The 22,972-nt window shown below is 55.0% G+C and overlaps 1 protein-coding gene across 1 annotated transcript; it reads right to left on the bottom strand.

The window, feature by feature from the left end:
• Positions 1 to 205: 205 nt before the first annotated feature.
• On the bottom strand, positions 206 to 5,359 carry ABHD16B (abhydrolase domain containing 16B). The gene has a single exon (XM_053574906.1). The coding sequence runs from the start codon at positions 2,916 to 2,918 to the stop codon at positions 1,482 to 1,484; it is 1,437 nt and encodes a 478-aa protein (XP_053430881.1). The 5' UTR covers positions 2,919 to 5,359; the 3' UTR covers positions 206 to 1,481.
• Positions 5,360 to 22,972: the final 17,613 nt, after the last annotated feature.

The following is a 22,972-nucleotide window of genomic DNA, read 5'->3' as shown; positions in this document are numbered from 1 at the left end:
TTATTTTATGGGGATTACGCAAAAAAAGATGAGACGCGGTTCGTTCACTTGCCCTGCAGGCGCCGCTACCCTCCCGGCTGCTCGAGTTCTTGAATTCTGATAATACATTCCATCTCGTCCCGTGGAGTTCACAGGGGTGGGAGGGAGGGCGTGGAACTGCAGGAAGCCACCGCTCGCAACCTGCGGCCCCGCCCTGTGCCGCCCCCTTGTCGCTTCCTTTGCACAGCAACCGCAGAACAAGTACTGGAGCCTTCCCCACTTTACGGATGAGGAAACTGAGGTTAAAGTAACTCGCCCAAGGTCCCTCAACTGGATGCAGAGGTACCAGGAGACTCTAGAACATGAGTTTATCAGACTTCAAAGGAGAGGTGTGTAACCACCAGGCAACTGGCCCCACTGAAACAAGTCTCACAATTTTCCTTTGGCTCCTACCTGTGCCTAGAAGAAAATCCTTACATGGTATTCAAACCCTTTTGGATCTGAGCCCTCTGGATTGCACATCCCCCTTCCAGCCAGGCCTCTGCAGGTACTGACCCCTTTCCTTCATCTGGCCCACCTCCACCACATATTTTCCTGGTATTCTTGCACTGGCCCAGGGCCTTCGCCATCCCAGCCTATTCTTCTCTGGGTCTTTCAATAACATGTCTTCCCCACTTGCCACCTTTCTTTCCAGAGATTCTTGCCCAACCCAACCTGACCAGACCAGGGGCTAGGGCCAATAGGAATAACCAACAGCCCCTGCTTCCTGTGGTTCAGGAAAGACCACAAATAAGTGACATTATAGATGGCGGTGAGCAGAGACCTTTTCTCTCATTCTGTGGTGCATCCCTGAGCCAGGAACAAGACCCATTCCAGGCCTGGCTCTAGGAGACACCCAGTAATGAGGGGTTAGTGCAGGTGTACCTGCACTAACTGCATACCACTGTACCTGTTACTCTGAGTCTGTAGTCCCTCTGTGAATCCCCTCCTGTAGAAGCCAGAAGTGTGGGGCATGGGGAGGAAACTATAGATTAGCAGCATCACACTGCTGGAAATGTCCAGCCTCTAAGACCTGCCTTATAGCCCGACAATGGCAATGTCTTCCTTCAATAGAACTCAGCTGGTATTATCTTCCCAGAAGCCATCCTGTAACCCAGGCCAGGTGAAATGCTCTTCCTGGTAGCCCCACAGCCCCTGCTCCCTTCATCCTCTTGTGACCGAAGCTCCAATCACACAGCATTGCCATAAACTGGGTCAGGTTAATCTTTGCATTCCCTTCAGGAGCTGGATGCAAGTGTCCAAAAGTGTTTGTGAAAGGAAGATGAAGGAGGGGTGAGCAGGGAAGAACAAAGGGAAGGCCAGAACACCCCAGTGAAGGAGAGCATGAGGTCCCCCTGTGCCACCCACCATCCCCCAGACACCAGGGGGTCCCCTGGCAGGGCTAGCTTTACTAGGTGGGATGTGGGAAGGTGTATGAGTGCACAAACCTCCCCCAGAAGTGCCTACAGGCCCCAGGGCAACTGGAAGTCCTCAGGTTCTAGTGGGCTACAGTGAGTCGCCTCTACGTTCTTCAGGTGCTTTCGTGCCAGAAACAGTGCAAGCTGCCGGCGCCGCCTCGGGCTCAGGCCCTGGCCCACCAGCCAGGGGAAGGCAGGCCCATGCGGCCCCCAGGCCTCTTCGTCCTGCTGTTCTTCCTCGCAGTGCGCACGGTAGTTGCGCAGCAGCGCCAAACACCACTCGTCGTCCACGCGGTAGCGCCCATAGAAGGCAGCCTCCTGTGCCAGGCTGCTAGCGCGCAGCCAGCGGGTCACCACGGCCTGGCCCTCGCGCATCATCACAGCTGGGTAGCGACGCTGCAGTAGACGTAGCAGCAGCTCATTGCCGCGGTTGCCCTCCACATCGCCTGGTGGCAGTGCAGGTAGGCTGCTCGAGGTGCTGACCACATCGTCCTGTGTGCGCCTGAGCAGCAGCACGGGTCCAGGGTAGCAGCACAGCTGCTCAGCAACGTTGAGGTTGAAGTGCTCGCGCACCGTGCGCACCACCAGCCCTTTCCAACTGTGAGGCATGACCTTAAGTGCCAGTGGCACGAGGTCGTCGAAGGTGGCGTCAAGCACCAGCGCACCCAGCTCTGGGTAGGTCATGGTGGCCCAGGTGGCTGTGAAGCCGCCAATAGACCAGCCATAGACCACCACTTGCGGGGGGGAGAAGTGCAGGCGGTGCAGCGCGTACTTTACCACCACATCCATGGCATTAGCGTCATTCTGTGGGAAGGGTGCACCGGTGCTACCGCCGAAACCTGGGTGGTTCCACCCTAGCACTGAATAGCCAGCCTCCAGCGGGGCAGATAGACAGCCCATCTCGTAGAAGCCAGCATTCCCTTCGCAGCAGATAACAAGGAGCAGACCTTGTCCGTGACTGCCCGGGTGTTGGCGGCGATCCATGAACATGGTGTCGATCTCGTTGCCATCACAGGCCACCAGCTTGGCTCGCCGGCCGTGGTAGCGCTCCACTAGGCGCTCTTGGCCCTGCTGCAGCAGCGGCAGCAGCGCACGCGTCATTAGGAACATGGAGCCAGGGTACACAAGCCAGCGGCCCAGGGAGTGGGCTAGGGCGTAGCTGGCGAGCTGGCCTGGCAGCTGGCGGATTTGCTGCAAGAGGCATTGTGCCTGGCTACGCGCCCCGCGCGGTGGCCGCCCCGGCGCGTCTCCGCCCAGTGCTGCATCTCGCAGAAGCCAGACGCCGGCGACAGCCGCAGCACACGTTAGAGCTCGGTGGCTGCTGCCACCGCTGGCGGCGCGCACATCATCCCAGCGGAAGTCCACAGGCCAGTCGCGGAAGTTGTAGCTGTAGTTGGCGGTCAGGTAGACCTTGAACACGTGCACTAGCGCCTTCACGAAGCAGATGACACACATGGGCGCTGAGGCTATGGGCTCTTTCATCCAGTTGCCGGGCGGGATTCACAGCCCGGGGGTGGCTGCAGGGGCGACTCCGCACCCAGCATGCCCGCTCTAGGCTCGACTCTGAAGGCCTTTGTGACCAGAAGGGGAGGCTGCGTCCACCTAGCAGGGGCCAGCTTTGTGAGTCACTGTTGCTGGGGCAGAGGCGACACAAGGGTGCAGGACTCACAAAGGGTTCCCCAGGGTGGTGGACCTCAAGTTCTGTCTACTCTGCCCCGCCCCACACCTTAGGACCCTACAGTGGCCACACCTTGGGCTGCCCCACCAGCCTCCCGCACACCTTAGCAGTTCCCATCTCCTTCTTCCTTAAACTTAAGGCAGGCAGAAATGGACGCCTTGACCTCTTTCTGACAGCAGCTGGATCACACTAGGAAAAGCACTTGTCAGGGTACCGGCAAAGGCTGAGGCAGACCAGCTACTGCTGGGTGGAGAAGGCCCTGTTTGCACAGGCCTGCTAGCCCTGCCCTGCACACCTTTCTTCTCAGGAGAGGGGATGAGTGCAGGCTGGAACTCTTTCCCTTTTGGGGGTCCTCTTTTCACGGGACTCCAGGTGGGTCCTGCCTGGCATGCGGTTCCTCTTTTTGAGTCCCCCCGCCCAGCAAGCAGTATCTTCCTCTTTTCTGGAGGGCTCTGTTGGGTTCCCTTTTTTCTCCTGCACCTGAAGAGGAAGGAGGTGGGTTTTAGGCCACCAAGGGGAGCCCCAGGGAAGGGTGGAGGCTCAGGCTTCCCCACTCAACAGTTCCCCAGCCATGAAACAAAAATGCAAAAACCAGGGAATTTGACAAACCTAGCGACACCCTCTGAGCCCAGGAGCCAGGCCTGCCTGAGACTTCAGCCTTATTGGGGAAAGGGGAGTTCCAGGCCCCAACAGCCCCTCTCTTTTCTCCTGCACTATGTCTGGATTAGGGGTACTGCCTGGCCCAAACAGTGGCCTCCAGCTCTGCCAGTCATCTGAGAACTGCTGCTGTCTTTAGCGGCTTGGGACAATGACGGGTCAAATGACAGTGAGTGATTGATGGGCTAGCTAGTCCCCTATCCCTAGTTTCCAGATGAAATAAAGAATACCCAGTTAAATTTGAATTCTAGATAAACAATAATAATTATTATTATTTTTCTAAACGATGGGTCTTGCTGTTGCCCAAGCTGATCTCAAACTCCTGGGCTCAAATGATCCTCCGAAGTAGCTGGGACTACAGGTGCATACCACAATAAGTATGTTTCAAATGTTGAATGGAATATAGTTATATTTTAAAAATATTCTGTAATCCAAGCACTTGGGAGGCCAAAGTCGGTGGACTGCCTGAGCCAGAGTGAGACCCCATCTCTAAAAAATAGCTGAGCATTGTGGCAGGCGCCTGTAGTCTCAGCTACTTGGGAGACTGAGGCAAGAGGATCATTTGAACCCAAGAGTTTGAGGTTGCCGTGAGCTATGATGCATTGGTACTCTACCCAGGGTGACAAAGCAAGAGACTCTGTCGATATAATAAAATAATAAATATATAAAAAACAAAATAAAATATTTGTTTATCTGAAATTTGAATTTAATTGGGTATCCTGTTTTTAAGTTTTTTAACCCAGACACACACACAGAGCTAGCAGAGATCCAGATCTTTCTGATTATCCAGCTTTATCCCAGATTGGGCTGCTCTGCTTACTGGTTAGGTCCTAAGGATCAAGATGGTGTCTTAGGGCACTTCATTGTAACTGATCAAGTCTCCACCCTCCTGTTTCCTCCATCTCCATGGGGTCCTGGGCAGCAGCAAGGGCAGGCCCCAGGAGCAAGCCCACAGGTACCACACCTCTGGCGAGGTATGGGCAGAGCTTCCCATGGAAATTGTAGCATCTCCTCCTCCTGAAATGTCCACCCCACTTTCACAGACTCAGATGCCATCTCCTCCTGGCAGAGGAGGGGCACAGGTTCTAGGCTTATTTTGTGTGAGACCATAGTGTGACCCCCAACAACAGATCAGGACTTGATTGAGGGTTCCTGCCTCCTTGGCCCAGGTCCTGGCAGTGGGGGAATACCTTGAAGAGTCCCATCCCTGGTTTGGACCCTGCAGGACATAGCAGTGGGTGACCTGGAGGACGGTCTGTACAGTGATAGACATGCCACATTTTGTTTTGATTCCTCAGAAAAGATCCTATTTGGAGGAGCCCAGTCCTCTCAGCCTGATCTACTCTGAAACTTTTTTGGAAATGAAGGCTTTTCTTCAGCCAGGCCCTCCTGCCCTTAGCATCAAACAAACAAACAAAAAACCCAGAGCTAGAAGCTTTGGACTCTGCAAGGCAGAGGTGAACTGGCTGGAGTCACTGGCCCCAGGGGTTCCATGCCTTATCCTGTGTCTTCTGCCCCCCACCTCACCAACCCACGGGAGCCTGAGTGCCCCAGGACCACAGGAAAGCATGTGACAGGAAGGGAGCTGCTTCTCCAAGAGAGCCCCAGGCTGGGCCAGCTGCAGCAGCAATGACCTCTTGTGCCCCTACCCCATCTGTTCATGGAAGTATCCTCAACAGTGCAGGAGTGGGTCTCTGTCCCTGCTTATCCATTTGTGGGAGCAACCCCCCTAAGCCCTCCAGGCAGACATCTGAGCATGCACCCCACCCCCTACAAGGCTCTCACCCTCCTCCACAGAGAAGCTAGCCTCCCAGAGGCCCTTGATTTATGCTTTGGGAGCCTGCAGAGCCAACCTTGGAGGAGAAAGAAAAGGAGAGAGAGAAAACCAGTTCCAGAGGCTGCAGGGGCAGGAGCCAGGATCAGAACCCTGGGCAGAGGGCATCCAGCTGAGCATAAAACCAGCCCCAGCAGTCTCAGCTCAGTGGTGCCCAGGCCTTGACAAAGCTAAAGCCACCTTGGCAGGAGGGGGAGCTGAGTCTGCTACACACATGCCTCTGCTCAGGAAATGGGGTGCAGGGGAGGTGGGGGTGGCCTGGAACCCAAGGACAGGAGGGGATGCTTCCTGGCGGATGCAAGGTCAGAAGAAGGGGCGGAAATGGCCGAGACAGCTGCTGAACATCTGGAGTCCAGAGAATTAATTACCCAGCACCCGCAAGGACAGGAGGGCTGGGGGGTGCAGCTCAGGAGGGAGCCTTCTCCTTCCTGGCCCCCTGCAGGGTCTGTCCTTTGTCTCTGTTGTCCAGGATGAAGGACACTTCTGAGCAGCCTTTCCCCAGTGTGTCCCCCCAACACCCATCCCAGGAGTGAAGAAGTCATAATTATTCCTTCTAAATCTTCAACCACACTGAGAGCCTGTGACCACACAGGACATACCCTTTGGGTGACCAGCTGTGTGTGGAGAGGAGGGGCTGGAGGGGCTGGGGAGAAGTCACTGTCTTTGCCCAGCACTACTTAAGCCTCTGTGCCCCATAACTGTTTCCCCTCTCCTGCGGGAATGGGCCAGGGTCACTCTGGGACTCCTGACACACACACCCATACACTACTGGGTGGCAAGGCGGGTCACAGCCACACTCTCCCCATGTAGGGTAAAACTTGATTAAATGTCAAGAGCCCTGCACCCTTGATGTGCTGAATTCTGTGGTACAGGGAACAGTTTTCACTTTTTTTTTGTTTGTTTGTTTTTGAGACAGAGTCTAACTCATTACCACCCTGGGTAGAGTGCCCTGGCATCACAGCTGACAGCAATCTCAAACTGCTGTGTCAAGTGATCCTCCCGCCTCAGCCTCCCAAGTAGCTGGGACTATAGGCACTCACTATAGCGTCCAGCTAGTTTTTCTATTTTAAGTAGAGACCAGAATCTCGCTCTTCCTCAGGCTGGTCTCCAACTCCTGAGCTCAAGGGATCCTCCTGCCTTGGTCTCCTGGAGTGCTGGGATTAGAGGTGTAAGCCACCGTGCTTGGCCAGTTTTCATCATTTCTGCAGAATTTAGAGGGCCATTGTATGTTCTGGGCCTGTCTCGCCCTGGCTTAGAAGACCTACAGAGGTCTTACCCTTGCAACCCCAGTTTTTGATAAAAGGTGAGTATATGATTATTATTGTTGTTAATAAAAATGTATCATTCTCACTGCAACCAGAGAGACAAGTATGTAAAAAATGTTAACCATCCTTTCCATGCCCCCGCCTACATATCAGAGTCATTAACCCTGACTGTGTCCTTTCACACCCTTCCGTCTGCCTACCAAATACAGTCTTATCTAGGGGGTCATTTTGTCATCTGCTTTTACAGTCATAGATGGAGGGTACATAGCACTGTGCAGCTTGCTCTTCTCCACAATGTCTGTGTCATGAGCATCACTCCTGCCCTTGGCACAGCCGGTGTCTGCATGTTCCCTGGTGCTTGTGCTAATGCTGAGTAGTATATCCTTCCTCTGGTGGACACACAGGTTCTAGGCTTTCTGCGTCTGCAGATGTGACTGCAGTGCATGGACTTGTCAAGGCCCCTGGCCTCCAGATACTTCTCTATACCCTACAATTCTGCAGTTCCATTGCTCAGTCAGAGTGTGTTCCTAAGGTCAAGAGATTTTGCCAAATTATATTTCCAAGTAGTTTTGCTAGTTGGTGAGTCCATTTAGGGAGCTTGTTTTTGCAGGCTCTGCTGCAACACTGGGCAGCTCTGTGCCCTTAGTACTTAAGCATTCGTGTTGTGTATAAACGTAAGGAATACCTTGATCCTGGCTGTGGCCAGCCCCAGAAGATCTGGTACAACTTTTTGCTCACTGCCCCTTGGAGACCCCTCACCTGTGGGACACTGGCGCCACCAACCACCTGCCTGATGACCAGATAGAAACTACGGCCTGGATCTCAGAAAGGACAGGAGAATAAGCTGGGTGGAAGGGGAACTGTTGGGGGAGGATGGGGCCAATGGAGATTATGGGGCCCTTGGCTCTTGGGGCTTCCTGGATCACTGCGTTTTACCTGGCCACTGTGAACTCAGAAAACTAGCAATGGGGATGGGCAAAGACTCAGCTGGGAGGGTCCCAGGCAAATTTCCTGATGTGAACCTCATGTGGAAATTCTGACTCCATGACCAATGAGCACCAAGACCCTGAGGACAGAGCGGTTGCCTCCTCTTTCTGGTTCCTCTATGTGTGGAACTGGAAAATTCCCCAGAGTGATGGGACCCTATGTCAGATGTCACCAAAGGGGCAGTCCATGTGCCAGACCTTAAGAAATGGAGGAGGGGGGTGGGGCCTGTGGCTCAGTGAGTAGGGTACTGGCCCCATATACTGAGGGTGGTGGGTTTAAACCTGGCCCTGGCCAAACTGCAACAAAAAAATAGCTGGGTATTGTGGCAGGCACCTATAGTCCCAGCTACTCGGGAGATTAACGTAAGAGAATCGCCTAAGCCCAAGAGCTGGAGATTGCTATGAGCTGTGACGCCATGACCCTCTACCAAGGGCAACAAAGTGAGACTATGTCTCTGAAAAAAAAGAAAAGAAATGGAGGAGGGGGGTAGTACCGGTAGCTCAGTGGGTAGGGCACTGGCCACATACACCGGGGCTGGCAGGTTCGAACCTGGCACGGGCATGCCAAACAACAATAACAACTGCAACAACAATAAAAAAATAGCCAGGCTTTGTTGCAGGTGCCTCTAGTTGCAGCTACTTGGGAGGCTGAGGCAAGAGAATCACTTAAGTCCAAGAGTCTAAGGTTGCTGTAAGCTGTGACGCCATGGCATTCTACCCAGGATGACAGCTTGAGACTCTGTCTCAAAAAAAGAACAGAGGAGGCATGAGTGGAGTCTCTGCCCCAGCATACCCCACCAAACACACCTGTGGCAGGGGCTTCTGGGGAGGGAAGGTTACTGTTCATCCTCTCTAAGGATCCAGACCCTGACAGTCACTCTTGACTGCCAGCCTAAACTGGAGTCAAACCCTCTCTGAGCCTGGAGATGGGAGACAGCCTGAGGTGCCCAGCAGGGAGGCTAAGTCATCGTCCTGGGTGGGGATTCCACAGAGCTAGAGGTGCCCCGGAGGCCCCATGGCCTAAATCCAGGACTCTTCCAGACCTGCCTTCCTGGGGTGCAGTGCCCATCCTCTAGGTGGGTGGGCTGAAAGCTGCTTCTGCTGTGATGGATGGGGCCAGGCTTCTTCACCAGGGAAGCCCCCGGACCTGCAGCCACACAAAAGTCCCTGGATACCTCAGTGCCCCAGAGTGGAAGAGCAGCAGAGTAGGAGGAGGAGCCAGCCACATTGAGCCACCCACAGTGTCGGGTGGGACCCTATAAGCTCGCAATCAGACTTCGGAGGGGTAGAGCCACCAGGAATCCACGTTTCTGGCCTCTGTACCACACAGTCATAACTGCCCAACCCTGCACAGATGGGGGAGGGGGCAGTCCCCTCCACTGAGCTACCCTGCTCCTCCTTAGCTCTCTCTGAGCGGATCTGGGTTACAGCCCTAGTGGCTCCTTCTAAATCACTTGTGCAGATTAAAAATGGCAACTGTCCCAGAGCTGACCCCAAGGGACCCTGAAAACTAACCCCCCACCCAGCACTCTTTGTTCTCAGCATTGGCTGAACTCTTGGGCCACTGCTCCTACGATCTGGCTCCCAGCATCCCATCTAGCCCGGTCCCTAGGGAGCTGGCTGGAGGTCAAGCCCACCATAGCCTAGCAGGGTGGGGGCAGGGGCACCCAGGGCTGGACCAGACACACAGGCCCTATTTCAAGTCCCTCTTCTCTGGACACCCTCTCCCAACAGGCTTCCAGCTCAGAGGGAGCTTTCCAGAGGGGTCCTGGAAAGGTGCCCCTACCTCAGTTCCTGCGGCTTCTTCAACATGGAGTAACTGCAGGGCAAGGCCTCCCAGGCCCACACACACAACCCTAAGGTGGTCCCTGCTTCCCAACAGGAAGGCAAGCGGGATGAGGAGGATGAAAGGGCAGGAGGGCCCTGCCAGGAACCCTGGTCACCCCTTCATGTCTCCCACCCCAGCCCTGGGGATTGCATTAACCACAGGACTGCCCGCCTCTGCTGCTTTGAAGCTGCTCTGGGGCAGGAGGGCTAGCAGCCAGGGGTGGGTCAGGGTGCATGTGCCTGTCCAACCCCTCCAGCTGCGTGGGAGTCCAGAGTGACCACAGAGACATCAGCAGCCTTTGAAGTGCTGGGTGTGGCTGTAAGAAGTGGGCAGCCCACCCAGGCCCTGGCCAGTTTCCCTAGGGTGGGTGCCCTTGTCCACCAGTCTGACAGCCCAGGCCCACAAGGCCCCTGCACTCCCCAGGTACTCCTAGGCTGGGGAAATGGGTAAGGGAGTGGCTGTAGGAGTGGATAGCACTCTCTTCCCACCCCCAGGCCTAACCTAGTCCCAGTTTCACCAGGGCTTTGTGGAGGTAAGAAGACAAGCTGGCAATGGAGCCAGGAACTGGTCCCTCTCCCTTAGCTAAAAATAGCAGGCCTCAGCCTCTGCGGAAAGCCCCCGGGGCGGGGGAGGAAGGAGCAGGGCTGGGAGCTGGGGCCGCAGGAGGGAGGCCATGCAGGAAATGCCCCGAGCCCTGGCTGCCCCAGCAGAGGCTCCTGGTCAGCAGCTCAGCCCCTTGGAAAGTCCCAGGCGGTGCCTGTGTGGGGCAGGGGTCAAGAGGGTGTCTGGGGTCTATTAGGCCAGGCCTCATATTCCAAGTGGGTTCCCTTCCCATCAGCTGATGTCTTTCTGGGCCCAGGGGTAGTCTCCTGCTAAGCTGCCGGAAGGGCAGGATACAGGTAGCCCCTTCTCCCTTGGGCCTTCTCTGCATCCTGCGCACCTTAACAAGGACAGTCGCTGAAGCCTTCGTACATCCAAAGCTTAATTTTTAAATAGAAAGATTGGGTGGCGCCTGTGGCTCAGTGAGTAGGGCGCCGGCCTCATATACCAAGCTGGTGGGTTCAAACCCAGCCCTGGCCAAACTACAACAAAAAAATAGCCCAGCGTTGTGGTAGGTGCCTATAGTCCCAGCTATTCCGGAGGCTAAGGCAAGAGAATCGCCTAAACTCAAGAGCTGGAGGTTGCTGTGAGCTGTGACGCCACAGCACTCTACCAAGGGCAACAAAGTGAGACTCTGTCTCTAAAAATAAATAAATAAATAAAAATAAATAGAAAGACTGTGAGTGGAACCATAGAAAACTTTAAAGTGGGTGGTGAAGGAAGGAGGTAGCTGTGTTCTGGCCAAGGTGTGGCCTGTAAGGGGCCTCACTTGGGGCCAGTGAGGAACAGAAGGCCTGGTCTCAGGTGGGATTGTGCTCTTGGAGAAACAGAAGCCAATCCTCTCAATCTGTATTGAAGGGATTCTTTTTCTTTTCTTTTTTTTTTTTTTTGAAACAGAGTCTCACTTTATTGCCCCAGGTAGAATGCTGTAATGTCATAGCTCACAGCAACCTCCGACTCCAGGGCTCAAGCAATTCTCTTCCCTCAGCTTCTGGAGCAGCTGGGATTACAGGCACCAACCACAACACCCAGCTATTTTTAGAGACGGAGGTCTCTCTCCAGCTCAGGCTGGTCGCAAACTTGTGAGATCAGGTGAAACACCCACCTCAAGGGTGAGCCACTGTGCCCTAGCTGAGGGGATTCTTTTTTTTTTTTTGCAGTTTTGGCTAGGGCTGGGTTTGAACTGCTACCCCCGGCATATGGGGCCAGCGCCCTACTCCTTTTAGTCACAGGCGTCACTCAAGGGGATTCATTTTTAAAAGTTGCTTTGAGAGCAGTGCCTGTGGCTCAGTGAGTAAGGCACCGGCCCCATATACTGAGGGTGTATGGTTCTAACCCACCCCGGCCAGCTAAAATAGCAGTAGCAACTGCAACAAAAATAGCCGGGTGTTGTGGTGGGCACCTGAGGTCCCTCCAGGAGTTGGAAATTGCTGTGAGCTGTGATGCCACAACACGCAAATCAAGGGTGACAAGGTGAGACTCTGTCTCTACAAAAAAAAAAAAGTTGCTTTGAGATGAGAGCATCATTTCCCACTTAATGGCAATTGGGACAGACTTGCAGAAGTATTCATGGATGGTACTTGTCATGGGCCAAAGGCTATAGTGTAGGAGAAAGACTAGGACCCTTCAGGGCTACCAAACAGAGAGGGTTCTCAGTGGTCCTGGAAGGGGGTGTGGTGACTGCAGGAGGTCCATCTCTGTCTGGTGCCTTAGGCAGTGGTCAGGGCCTGGATAGGGTGCAGGAGCAGAGTTCACCATGGCCTTTGACCCACTGGACTGTCCCTGGGCTTCCTGTCCTGAGCAAGGGAGGGCCAAGGCCAGACTGAGGCCTCTCCTGTAAGGCAGGCAGTACCCCCAAGATTGGCAAACCCAGGACTTCTGGTCTCTCTCACATGCTAAGGGATGCCCTGAGGATGTGCCCAGAGGTGCTGCCACCTGGGCAGGGATGGTCAGAGCCTGGGCTATTTAATTGGTTGTCCTCCTCTGGCCTCTGCTCATGGTGACTTGGACTGGACTGGCAGTTGCCTGCAGCCCACTGAGGGCTGATTAGTCTACTAACTGATCTTGAAAATGGTGTACCCCAGGCTCCAGTAACCTTTTCCCCTGTGGCCTTGCCTGGGGCTGAGAACCTCTGGCCTGGCATCCTGTGTCCCACCAAGAGGATGTCCTGTCCCCTCTGGCACCCACCCTCCTCATTCCTCCCAGGAGCTGCCTGGTCTTTAGCAATGGAGGGGGGGTTGGAGGCAGAAGCGGATTGCAAGTCAGCAGCTGCCCCTCACCTCTGCATCCTGAGCCCCACACTTCTAGCTCCCAGCCCCCTCCCCCTGATCTGGATACAGTGGACCCCAGCCAGGCACCTGGGGTTTTTCCAGGACAGACTCCAATTCCCCCAGCAGGGGTCAAGGGGCAGGGGCTCCAGAGAACAAAGACTGTGGGAGGAGAGGGGAAGTGGGGAGCAGGGAAGAGGAAGGGGCCAGGCTAAGCACATTCTGACCACCAGCTCTCAGCCAGCTGTTCCCTCCAGCCACCCCAGGGTGGGGAGTGTGTGTGGAGGGGTAAGGGATGGCTCAGGAGAGGATCCTGACTCCTCAGTGGGCTGCAGGCAACTGGGCTGGGCTGGGGAGTGGGGCCAGAGCACGCTGAGCATGTCCCTCCCAGCCCCTTCTCCACCTCATCTCCAGGTATGGCACAAGGGTCCTCATCTCTCACAGCTGGTGGCCGGGCCACTACCCTTATGTGTGTCCCCTCATGGCTATGGGGTGCTTCATCTCCAGGTGTGTCTCTATGCAGCTGTGCTTGTCCCTGCATCCCTGGGAGTCCAGGGTGTCCCTGAGAGGTGTGCTGGGGGGTGGGGGATGGGGGTGGATGTGTCTGTCTCAGAGTATGCCCTCACCTGTGGGCTCTGTGTGTAACTGTGTTAGCAGGCCTGGGCTACTCCTTCTCTAAAGTGAAGACTGACCAACGATCCCTAGAAAGGCCAGGCCCTGGGAAGGTGGGGGCAGAGCAGGTACAGGGTCCTGTCTCTTCCCCTCCTCCAGGACTTGTCCACCTTCAGCTTAGGCTTCAGAGTCAAGTTAAAAATAGCCTAAGGCCTCTGAAAAGGGAGGGGTTGGAAGGAGGAGTTGGGGGCTCTTCAGCTGGGGCTGGGTAGGCTCAGGTGAGCTTCAAGTCCTGGGCCAGGCCTCCACAGCAGTTATCCTGGCTCCAGCCTGGTAAGCTCCACATCTGCACCCTATCTGTGCAGCTGTGGGGACCCCACTCCAATGGCTCCTCTAGGCTCTGCCAAGAAAGACATCCGTCTGGCCACCCTTGGGCTGCCCTTTCCTTTCCTCCTGTCCCCTCCTCTGAGCTCACCCCAGGGAGAGTGGAGGGTTGGGGTTGTGACCTGGCCTTTTCTCCCCTGGCTTCCAGCCCAGGGCCGCCCTGCTCCTGTGACTTGCCTGGAGGGAGAGTCGTCCTGGTGGCTGGGCCTGGACAGGATGTGGGGATGGGCAGGAGGGAGGACTCTGGGAACATTCCTCCCTCAGGAAGGGGTTTTCTGGGCCTTTGTGCATACCTTTTTCTTAAAGTTCCACCTGCACACGGGACAGTGCCTACATCATAAACACGCAGTGACTCTCCACAAACTGAGTGCATCCTCATGGAGGACACACGAGTTTCTCAGGCCCTGTTGGCCAGGACTCAAGGCCGTTGCTCTGGAGGCCTACTAGCCCACACTAGCTTGCCTGCCCCTGGGTCAGCCCTGAGTCATGTGGGCTCAGCCCACATGAGGCACTGCCTGCCAGGTACCCTCAGAGACACCTGAGGTTGAAGGTGGCTTATTTTCACGGCATCCATGCAGGACAGCCTATAAGCATTTGGGTTTGTCCAAGTTGGGACTATTGCAAAGGGGGTGGCTTTGAACACTCTGGTACATATTTTTTGGTGAATCCAAGTACAAATTTTCACTGGGCATATTCCTAGGAGAGGGATTGCAGGTAGACAGGTCACAAATTTCCCTTGGCATCTGAAGGGGGGGAGCTTTGGACACGCCCCAGGAGATGTGGGAATTTGCTGTGATTTCAGCAAGTGCAAACCCCCCGGGGGCCTCTGAACTCCAGCTCCCCAGCCTACTAGGCCTTTCCAGCCTTTGAGCCCATTTGTATTGGGGGGAGGGGGAGGCAGGTCATAGGCTGGAGTCTCCCAGGGAGAGGTACTCTTCCTGGTAGGGATAGGCATTGCCTGTCCACTCTCTCCTAGGCTGGGCACACCCCAAGGAGGCGACCCACCCACCGTCCACACCCACCCTTCCTTCCTCAGGAAAACCTGTGGTCTGATAAGGCCTCCAGTCTGTGGTTTGGAAAACCACCCAAGCACCAGGACCCCAGGGGCAGCTGGGGTTCAGGAACCTGGCTCTTGGTGCTCCCCACCCCTAAGCAACAGGGCCTCCTGCAGGGTCCAGGGAAGGGACCTCTGAGAACGTAGACCTGAGGGGGTCTGAGGGATATGGAGCAGGGGTGGCCAAATCAGGGGGAATGGCTACTCCTCAAAGCCCCATCCTGGGGTCTTGGCTTGACTCCAGGTCTCCTCTAGCCCCTCACCCTAGGTTTTCCCTCTGACCTGACCCTGTTCTGGGGTGCACCCTGAGGGACAGAGGGTCCAGAAGAAGGACTCTCCCAAGTTTTCTCACTGCCCACATGTCTGCCCAGCTTCCAGAATCAGGTAAGCTCTTCTCTTCCAACATGGCCTCTTTCCAGAGTCCTTCTGCCCCTGGGCCCCCCAGGAGCAGCTAGGGATAACTTCAAGCCCAAATCCCAACAGAGAAAGCACTCACAGGGCATCTAAAATGTGAAGTTGCACCCAGAAACCAGGAAGCCAGCCCTCAGCACCTTCCAGGTGCCCACCCCACTGTGTAGATCATAGGGTCAACAAAAGCAGCAGCGTTTTCTGGGGCTTTGCTGTGAGTTCTGGTGCAGACTAACACTGCCAAGAGGGTGATGTGCCCAGCACTGGACACTCCAGTGCCCTCAGGACTCAGGGACACTGACAAGTCAAAAAGGGAAAGGGAAGGTGACATGGGCAGCCAGCCTAGGCTGTGGGGACCCCAACAAAGAGGGCAGGACTTCCTCAGGATGAGTCTTCTGGGATGGCCAAGACTTATCACGTGGGCAGAAATTTACCATTCCAGGTATAGGGGCCAGCAGGTCCAGAGCCACTGTGATGGGGACCGTGGCATGGCAGTGCTGATGGGACTTGGGCCCTGGGGCTGTCTCTTTTATCCCAAGGGGGGTGGTGCAGGCCTGGGGTTCATGTTGTATGCAGCCAGCACAGGTGTAGCTCAGAGGAGGTGAGTGGGCAAGAGGGAAGGCTGGACTCAGGAAGGGGGTGGGGAGGTGGTATTCTATTTTTATTTCAGACATTTCTGTCTCCCTTCAGGCTGTGCTGACCTGGAGGGACCCATGGCTTGAGCTGTCTGGGGCCTCTGGGGAAGGAACGTGGCCAGCCGTGGTGGGACAGAAAGAGAAATGGGAGTGTCCTCTTTTGGGCTTGAGGTCATCTTGCCCCATCTTTTGGGGGCCCAGAAGCACAGGGAGCAGGTCCTGCTGAGAAGGGAGCAAGTTCTGGGTAAAGCCATGACCTGGCATGGGTGCTGGAGCACCGTCCTCTGGAAGTGTCTTGTGGAAGCACACTGGGGTGTCCTGAGTACAAGTGACTCCTGACCCCAGTGAGGAAGAGGGAGAGGCACTTGAGGTCACTCCATGCTACATGGCCTCCTCGATCCCAATCCCTCTGTGCCCAGTGTCAGGAAACCATGCTGGCTTTGCTACCTCTGGGTTCCTCTCAGGGACTCCCCTGCCCTCCCCTGAACCTGCAGCCCCGGACTCTCTCCTCTGACCTGGCCTGCAGCATCTACATGGCTTCACATCCATATGCCTTGCCTCTGACTGCCTGATCAGAACCGCCAGCCATCACCCCCAGGCCTTGCCAGTGAGCTAGAGACAGCCCTTTCCCCCACTTTTCCCTATCACCCATGCCCCTTAATCCCAGGGCATGTCAGCCCGACTCCCTGAGAATTCTCTGATTCATCATTATTAGATCAACTCTGTCTCTTGTTCAAAGTCTTCAGTGGGATCTCATAGCTGGTGGAAAAACCCAGAAGCCCCAGTTTGGCACTCCTAGAGATAGGCTTGTGCCTGCAGTCCCAGTGAGGCTCCTCGTGCTGGCCTCACCTACAGACTCAGCCTCAGCCCATTCCTGCCAGCTCAATCTGGATGCTCCCTGACCTCAACCACCCGCATAATCACAGCCTCCAGGAAGCTGCCCAGACACCTACCACCCTCCCCAGGTGTATCTGGCATTCAATCCTGAGACTTGGATCAAGGCTCATCTTTGGTGGGGTAGAGCCGCTGAGGGCAGAATCAGTGTCCAGAACTGGACTTGCTCACAGACCACCCTGGGCATGCAGCAGAGAGGAAAGTGCATGGCATGTGCTCACAGACACCGGCACAGACACAGCAGGCACATAGGCCCAGCTGTACATGGGTGTGCACAGGCAGACATGCATGCAGACACCTGCAACTCACACAAACAGGAACGTGGACTTGGGTGCAAGATGCAAGCAAAGCCTTCTGTGAACTGTCAACATGAAATAGCCCCGGACACGCTTGAAGGTGGCAATGATGTCATCCTAAATAACCAAGACATACAAGGCACTGCTGGACAGGCCCTGGTGGGGTCAGATCAGCTCATGTGCTGCTATCTGGAGTTGTTTACTCACACACAAGCCCTTCTGTTATATAAAGTTAGGCAACGGAATGCTTCAAGGACCGTGGTGCCAGTCAAGAGCCCAGTGTGGGAAGTGCAGTGCGCAATGCACTTAGCAAAGTGGTGACCGACTACCAATTTAATCCAAAGTAAGAACGCTTTGAAGATGCAACCACTTTAGAGTGAGGGGATGTTGTATAACCTTGTAACCTATTAAAACCATTTAGGGTGGCGCCTGTAGCTCAGGGAGTACCCCCAGCCCCGGCCAAACTGTAACAACAACAACAACAACAACAACAAAAATAGCCAGGTGTTGTGGCGGGTGCTTGTAGTCCCAGCTACTTGGGAGGCTGAGATAAGAGAATCGCCTAAGCCCAAGAGCTGGAGGTTGCTGTGAGCTGTGATGCCACAGCGCTCTACCGAGGGCAACAAAGTGAGACTCTGTCTCTAAAAAACAAACAAAAAGATCTGTTTAACATATACTAAGATGAGTAATAATATTGCTGATGTTTACTTTCACTGTAAGGATAAAAGTAACAAAGGGAAACAGGATGGCAGAATAGCTCTTTGAAGAGATATCCTTGCTGTTCTCCGAAATTGTTGACTTTTCTGTAAATAATAGTAAAATTGTTAATCTCTCACCCACTTACCTGTTAATTGACTTGGGCAACAGCAAGATAGGTTTATTCAACTCCAGTCAAGGTGACCAGGGTTTTTTTTTTTTTTTGTAGAGACAGAGTTTCACACAGCTCACAGCAACCTCCAACTCCTAGGCTTAGGCGATTCTCCTGCCTCAGCCTCCCGAGTAGCTGGGACTACAGGCGCCCGCCACAACACCCGGCTATTTTTTGGTTGTGACCAGGGTTTTTAAAAGGGGGAGCAGAAGGGAGCAAAAGGGGCTATAGAGAAGTGATAAAATGGGGGGCCAGGAAGGGACTGCAGGAAATAGGAAATCACAGAAGGGAGCAAGTAGAAAATCACTGGAGTGGAGACTCCATCTGGTTCATCACTTTGCATGTGACAGCTCTTGTTTCCTAGAGCAGACTCAGCACAGGCCTGGGTCAACTTTGGGGCTGCAGTGCCTGCAGACCAAAGCCAGGCGTCCATGTAAACGTCTCTACACACGGTCCTGCTGAAAGTCCTCTATGCAGCCAGAGAGCTCGCAGCTCACAGCTCACAGGTGCCCACACTCGAGTACTGTCCTGCACCTACCCCAAATTGGCCCAGTTGGTTTAAGGCCCCTGCCACCTATGTGGGCTTCCAGCCTGGGGCAGAGCTGGTAGCACCTGGGCTGAGATAGGGGCTGCTGAACTCCCCAGCACCACAGCCCAAAGCAGGTGGTTTTCTTTGATTGTTTGGTTGCATGTTTTCCTTATTTATTTTTTAGAGACAGAGTTTCACTTTTGTCACCCTCGGTAGAGTGCCGTGACGTCACAGCTCACAGCAACCTCCAGCTCTTGGACTTAGGTGATCTTGCCTCAGTCTCCAGAGTAGCTGGGACTACAGGCGCCACTGCAATGCCTGGCTATTTTTTGTTGCAGTTTGGCTGGGGCTGGGTTTGAACCCACCACCCTCAGTATATGGGGCTGGCGCCTACTGACTGAGCCACAGGCGCTCCTTTTTTTTTGAGAGTCTCATTATGTCGCTCTCGGTAGAGTGCTGTGCCATCACAGCTCACAGCAATCTCAAACTCTTGGGCTCAAGCAATTCCCCTGCCTCAGCCTTCCCAAGTACCCTGTTTTCCTGAAAATAAGACAGTGTCTTATTTTAAGGTGTGCTCCCAAAGATGAGCTAGGTCTTATTTTCAGGGGACGTCTTATCTTTCCTGTAAGTAGGTCTTATTTTCAGAGGATGTCTTATTTTCAGGGCAACAGGGTAGTTGGGACTACAGGTGCCTACAACAATGCCCAGCTATTTTTTTGTTGCAGTTGTCATTATTGTTTAGCTGGCCTGGGCCGGGTTCAAACCTGCTACTCTGGGTGTATGTGGCTGGTGACCCACCCACTGAGCTATGGGCACCATCCCGCATGTTTTCCTTTTTAAAAAAGAAAATCAGGGGCAGCATCTGTGGCTCAAAGGAATAGGGTGCCGGCCCCACATACTGGAGGTGGTGGGTTCAAACCCAGCCCTGGCCAAAAACTACAAAAAAAAAAAAAAAAAAAAGAAAAGAAAATTTATTTTGGTGGGCGGCGCCTATGGCTTAGTGGGTAGGGCGCCAGCCCCATATAGTGAGGGTGGCGGGTTCAAAACCAGCCTGGGCCAGCTAAAACAGAAACGACAACTGCAACAACAACAACAACAACAACAAAAAGCTCGGTGTTGAGGCAGGTGCCTGTAGGCCCAGCTACTTGAGAGGCTGAGACAAGAGAATCGCTAAGCCCAAGAGTTGGAGGTGGCTGTGAAACTGTGATGCCACAGCACTCTACCGAGGGTGACAGAGTGAGACTTTGTCTCAAAAAAGAAGAAATAAATAAAATAAATTTTATTTTGGAATATTTTTAGATTTCAGAAAAGTTGCAATGTTGTAAATGCAAAGTTCTTGCGTCACTTGCTCAGCTGGGCTTCAGCTGCCATATCATGCGCATTTACCCACTGAGAGGCCTCCTTACCTCTTCACTGCACTCTGGGTCTTATTTGGATTTCTTCAGTTTCCCATTAATAGTCTTCATCTGTTCCAGGAAAACCTGTGGTCTAACAAGGCCTCCAGTCTCTGGTTTTCAGTGTCCAGAACTGGACTTGCTCACCGACCACACTGGGCCTGTGGGATCATAATGCTTAGAGCTGTCACATCTCCTTAGGGTCTTCTGGCTGGTGACAATGCCTCAGACTTTCTTTGTTTTTCATGACCTGGGCAGTTTTGAGGAGCAGTGACCAGGTGTTTTGTGGACAGCACTCTGTCTGGAGTTGTCTGACAGTCTTTCTCATAGTTAGACTGAGGTTATGAGCTCCAGGGAAGAATTTCACAGAGATTCGGTGCCCTTGCTGTCACCTATGTCAGGGGCACCTGATATCTACACGATCACTTGGTACCTGGCGCCTGTAATGTCCCTCTCTGCCTTTCTGGTTCTGCTCTCCAGAAGGGGTTCCCTGAGGCCAGTCCACACAGTGGGGGGTCGGGGTGGCTCCTTGGTTCTCTTTTTCTCGAATCCACTTGTCCACGTGTTTTATGCCAGTGCTCAGCTCTGGGGTAGAGTCCCACAGGAAGTGCAGTGGTGCTACTGCTCAGACAGCTCCAGTTCTGGCCTCCTGTGCACGCCCACTGTCCTGGCCATGGCTTTGTGTCCTTTCTGAAACTTCAGGTGCTCGCCTCATCTTTCCTGCCCCAGAGCCAGCCATTTCTCCACGGAGCCCTATTCCCAGTTCTCTCTTGTCACAGGGGATGCTTTTGTTTACTTATTTGCTAACCTATTTGTTGACTGACTCCCTCCCTCTCTGACCCTCACATCCCTGCATGTGGTGGCTTCCACGTGTTCTGTGAGTACCACCACACCAGTGAGCAAACGAGCAAGTGAATGGGGGCGAGGCAGCAATGGGTACTGCACAGGGCTGGGCCTCTCCACACCCATGGGGCAGGACAGAGCCTGTCCCTCAGGCCCTGCACAGGAGGTGGGCTGGGTGGCCCTGGGCAGGCCCTTCCTCTCACTGCTAATCCTGTGGGGAGATTCCGGGTGCATCACGCCCCATCTCTCCCTTCACCCTGGGGTCGGTCTGACCAACTGGCTGACAGGGCCCTTGGTGCCTCTCCTCTCATCCCAGCCTGGAGGATGTTTGCCCAGCCTGTAGTTCCCAGAGGGGATGCTGGCTAGAGAAGGCCAGGGGTCCCTGTGCCTGCCATGACTCTGCAGTGTTTGCCAGCCTGTGCAATGTGAGCCCTTGGAGGCCCCTGGAGAACAGCTGACCCTTTAGCCTGGATGCCCTGCCGGTGCTGACTAGCTGCCCAGAGCCTAGGATGGAATTACAGCCCAGGCCAACACCTGCAAGGGGCTGCAGTTTGTCCCCTTAGTCCTGGCCAGCTGACCCAATGGTACTTGCTATGTGCTCAGGGCCACAAGGGGCAGGGGAAAGGACAGGCTGTGTACCCACATGTGACAAGGGGCTCAGGGACCACCAGGTTGAGGGGAGAGGGGCTGTAAGGAGGCCAGGGCAGCAGGGTAGAGCCTGGACCCAGAGAGGTGGGTACAGAGGTCAGATAGTAAAGGGAGCACAGGCCAGCCTGGGACAGGTGAGATCTGGAGCTGGTCCCCTGTGGGCTGTGGAAGGTTGGTGGGTACAATGGGGGAAGATCTTGTGGGGGTACCAGGCATCCTCCTGACATTGCCAGGAGGACTCTCCCTGGGTCCATGGTTCACAGGAGTGAATAGGCCCTCAGAGGAAAGACCCCAGCTCCACCCAAAGCTCCCAGGCCTGTTTGGGCCAGGCTCTGGCTGCTTTCCCACTCCTGAGCTGGGCCTGGCTGTGGCAGCTGGCACTGAGGGCCGGCTGCCCCGTCCTCTGTCTGGAGGACCCTGGGCCTGTCCCTTCTCCTGCTCTCTGCCTCTGCCCTGGGGCACCAGTTCCTCTCAGGCCTCTAGTGCTTCCATTCCCTCTTCCTGCCCCTTGACCCACAACAAGTGTGTGGCCTGGCCTCTGTCTGTGGGAAGGTCTGGAATTCAGAGTCCTGGTGTCCTGGCAAGAAGTGCTGGTGGGAGCCAGGGCTCAGGAAGGAAGGGGGTTTGGTGGTTGGCAATGGTGCTTGGAAGGACGATTGGGGGTGAGCAAGCTCTTGGAATGGAGGTGGGTCGACAGTTGGCTGTAGCAGCTGGAGTGGCAGTTGGGGCTTGGCAGGGGTGTAGGCCTGGCAGACAGTTGGGGTGGGGTTGGCAGGTAGCCCCTGGCCCCAGAGCAGCTTTGGAGGGTGGTCTCAGAGAGGCCTGGGCAGGAAGGCAGGGCCAGCTGGCAGAAGCCATGCCCGGGAGGAGGACCACCTCGCTGCAGCCTCAGTGAGTGACCTCCCTGCCTATGGGTGGGTCTCTACTGTAGCCCAGGGCTAGCCTCCAGTCCACCCGCAGGACCCAGGGTGACGTGTGGTGGGTGGCTCCTTGGACAGCCCCAGCATCCTGAGACCAGCAGCAGCCTCTCTCCCCGCCCTGCCCTCCTCCTCTCTCTGACTGGGCTTCCAAGCAGCGTCCTGGAGAGGGCAGGGGCAGGTTCTGGGCAGTTCCCTGGGAGGGGGCAGGACTCCCAGGGCTGTTGCCATGGGGACGACTGAGCAGCACCACTGGCTGGTGAATAAACAGGCAGGTTCCCTGACCAGTGACTGAGACAAAGGCGACATCAGAAAACCACTGGGGGTGGATGAGAAAATGCTGCTTTGGGGGAGATGGGGGTGGTGGTGAAGGCCCTGGCAATGCGGGGGAGGGGCTGCCCAGGGTGACACTAGGAAGGGAGATACGAAGAGACATTTGTTGTTCCTCTATCATTTTCTTTCCCAAAGCTCCTCCCAGGCCATCCTTCACAAAAGCAGCCCTGTGAGGAGGTAGGTCCCTGCTATCTTGGTGGCCTTAGCATCTGACATGGGCCCCCTCCCAGCTCCTATGGCCCTGTGAGTTAGAGGGCAAATAGCCAGCTGCCAGAGTAAGTGGTCTCGTGAGCACAGGTGTGCAGAGAGGCTGTGAGTGCAGGGCTGTGCCACATGGCTGTGGTTCTAGTAGATTGTCCTAAGTCCCTTCTGCCAGTTCTTGGGGCAGAGAAAACAGGGGTCTTGATCCCCAGTCTGAGAGCTGCTGGGGTGTGGGGCTCCCAGGTGAGAGAGGCCTCAGTGCTCTGGAGCTTCTTCCATCCAGGCTCAGGCTAGGACTCAAGAAGAGTTTCTACAAAAAAACTCTTGGGGTTGGCCTGAGTTGGGGTGGGGTTGGCAGGTAGCCCCTGGCCCCAGAGCAGCTTTGGAGGGTGGGGTAGGCCTGCG

This window comes from Nycticebus coucang, chromosome 21 (assembly GCF_027406575.1).
Source record: "Nycticebus coucang isolate mNycCou1 chromosome 21, mNycCou1.pri, whole genome shotgun sequence".
In the NCBI taxonomy this organism is placed as follows: domain Eukaryota; kingdom Metazoa; phylum Chordata; class Mammalia; order Primates; family Lorisidae; genus Nycticebus; species Nycticebus coucang.
This window is presented reverse-complemented; position numbering and strand designations above follow the sequence as displayed.

What these genes read in the sequence shown, in the direction of transcription:
- ABHD16B (XM_053574906.1), bottom strand. Translation starts at nt 2,918, where the DNA reads ATGAAAGAGCCCATAGCCTCAGCGCCCATGTGTGTCATCTGCTTCGTG.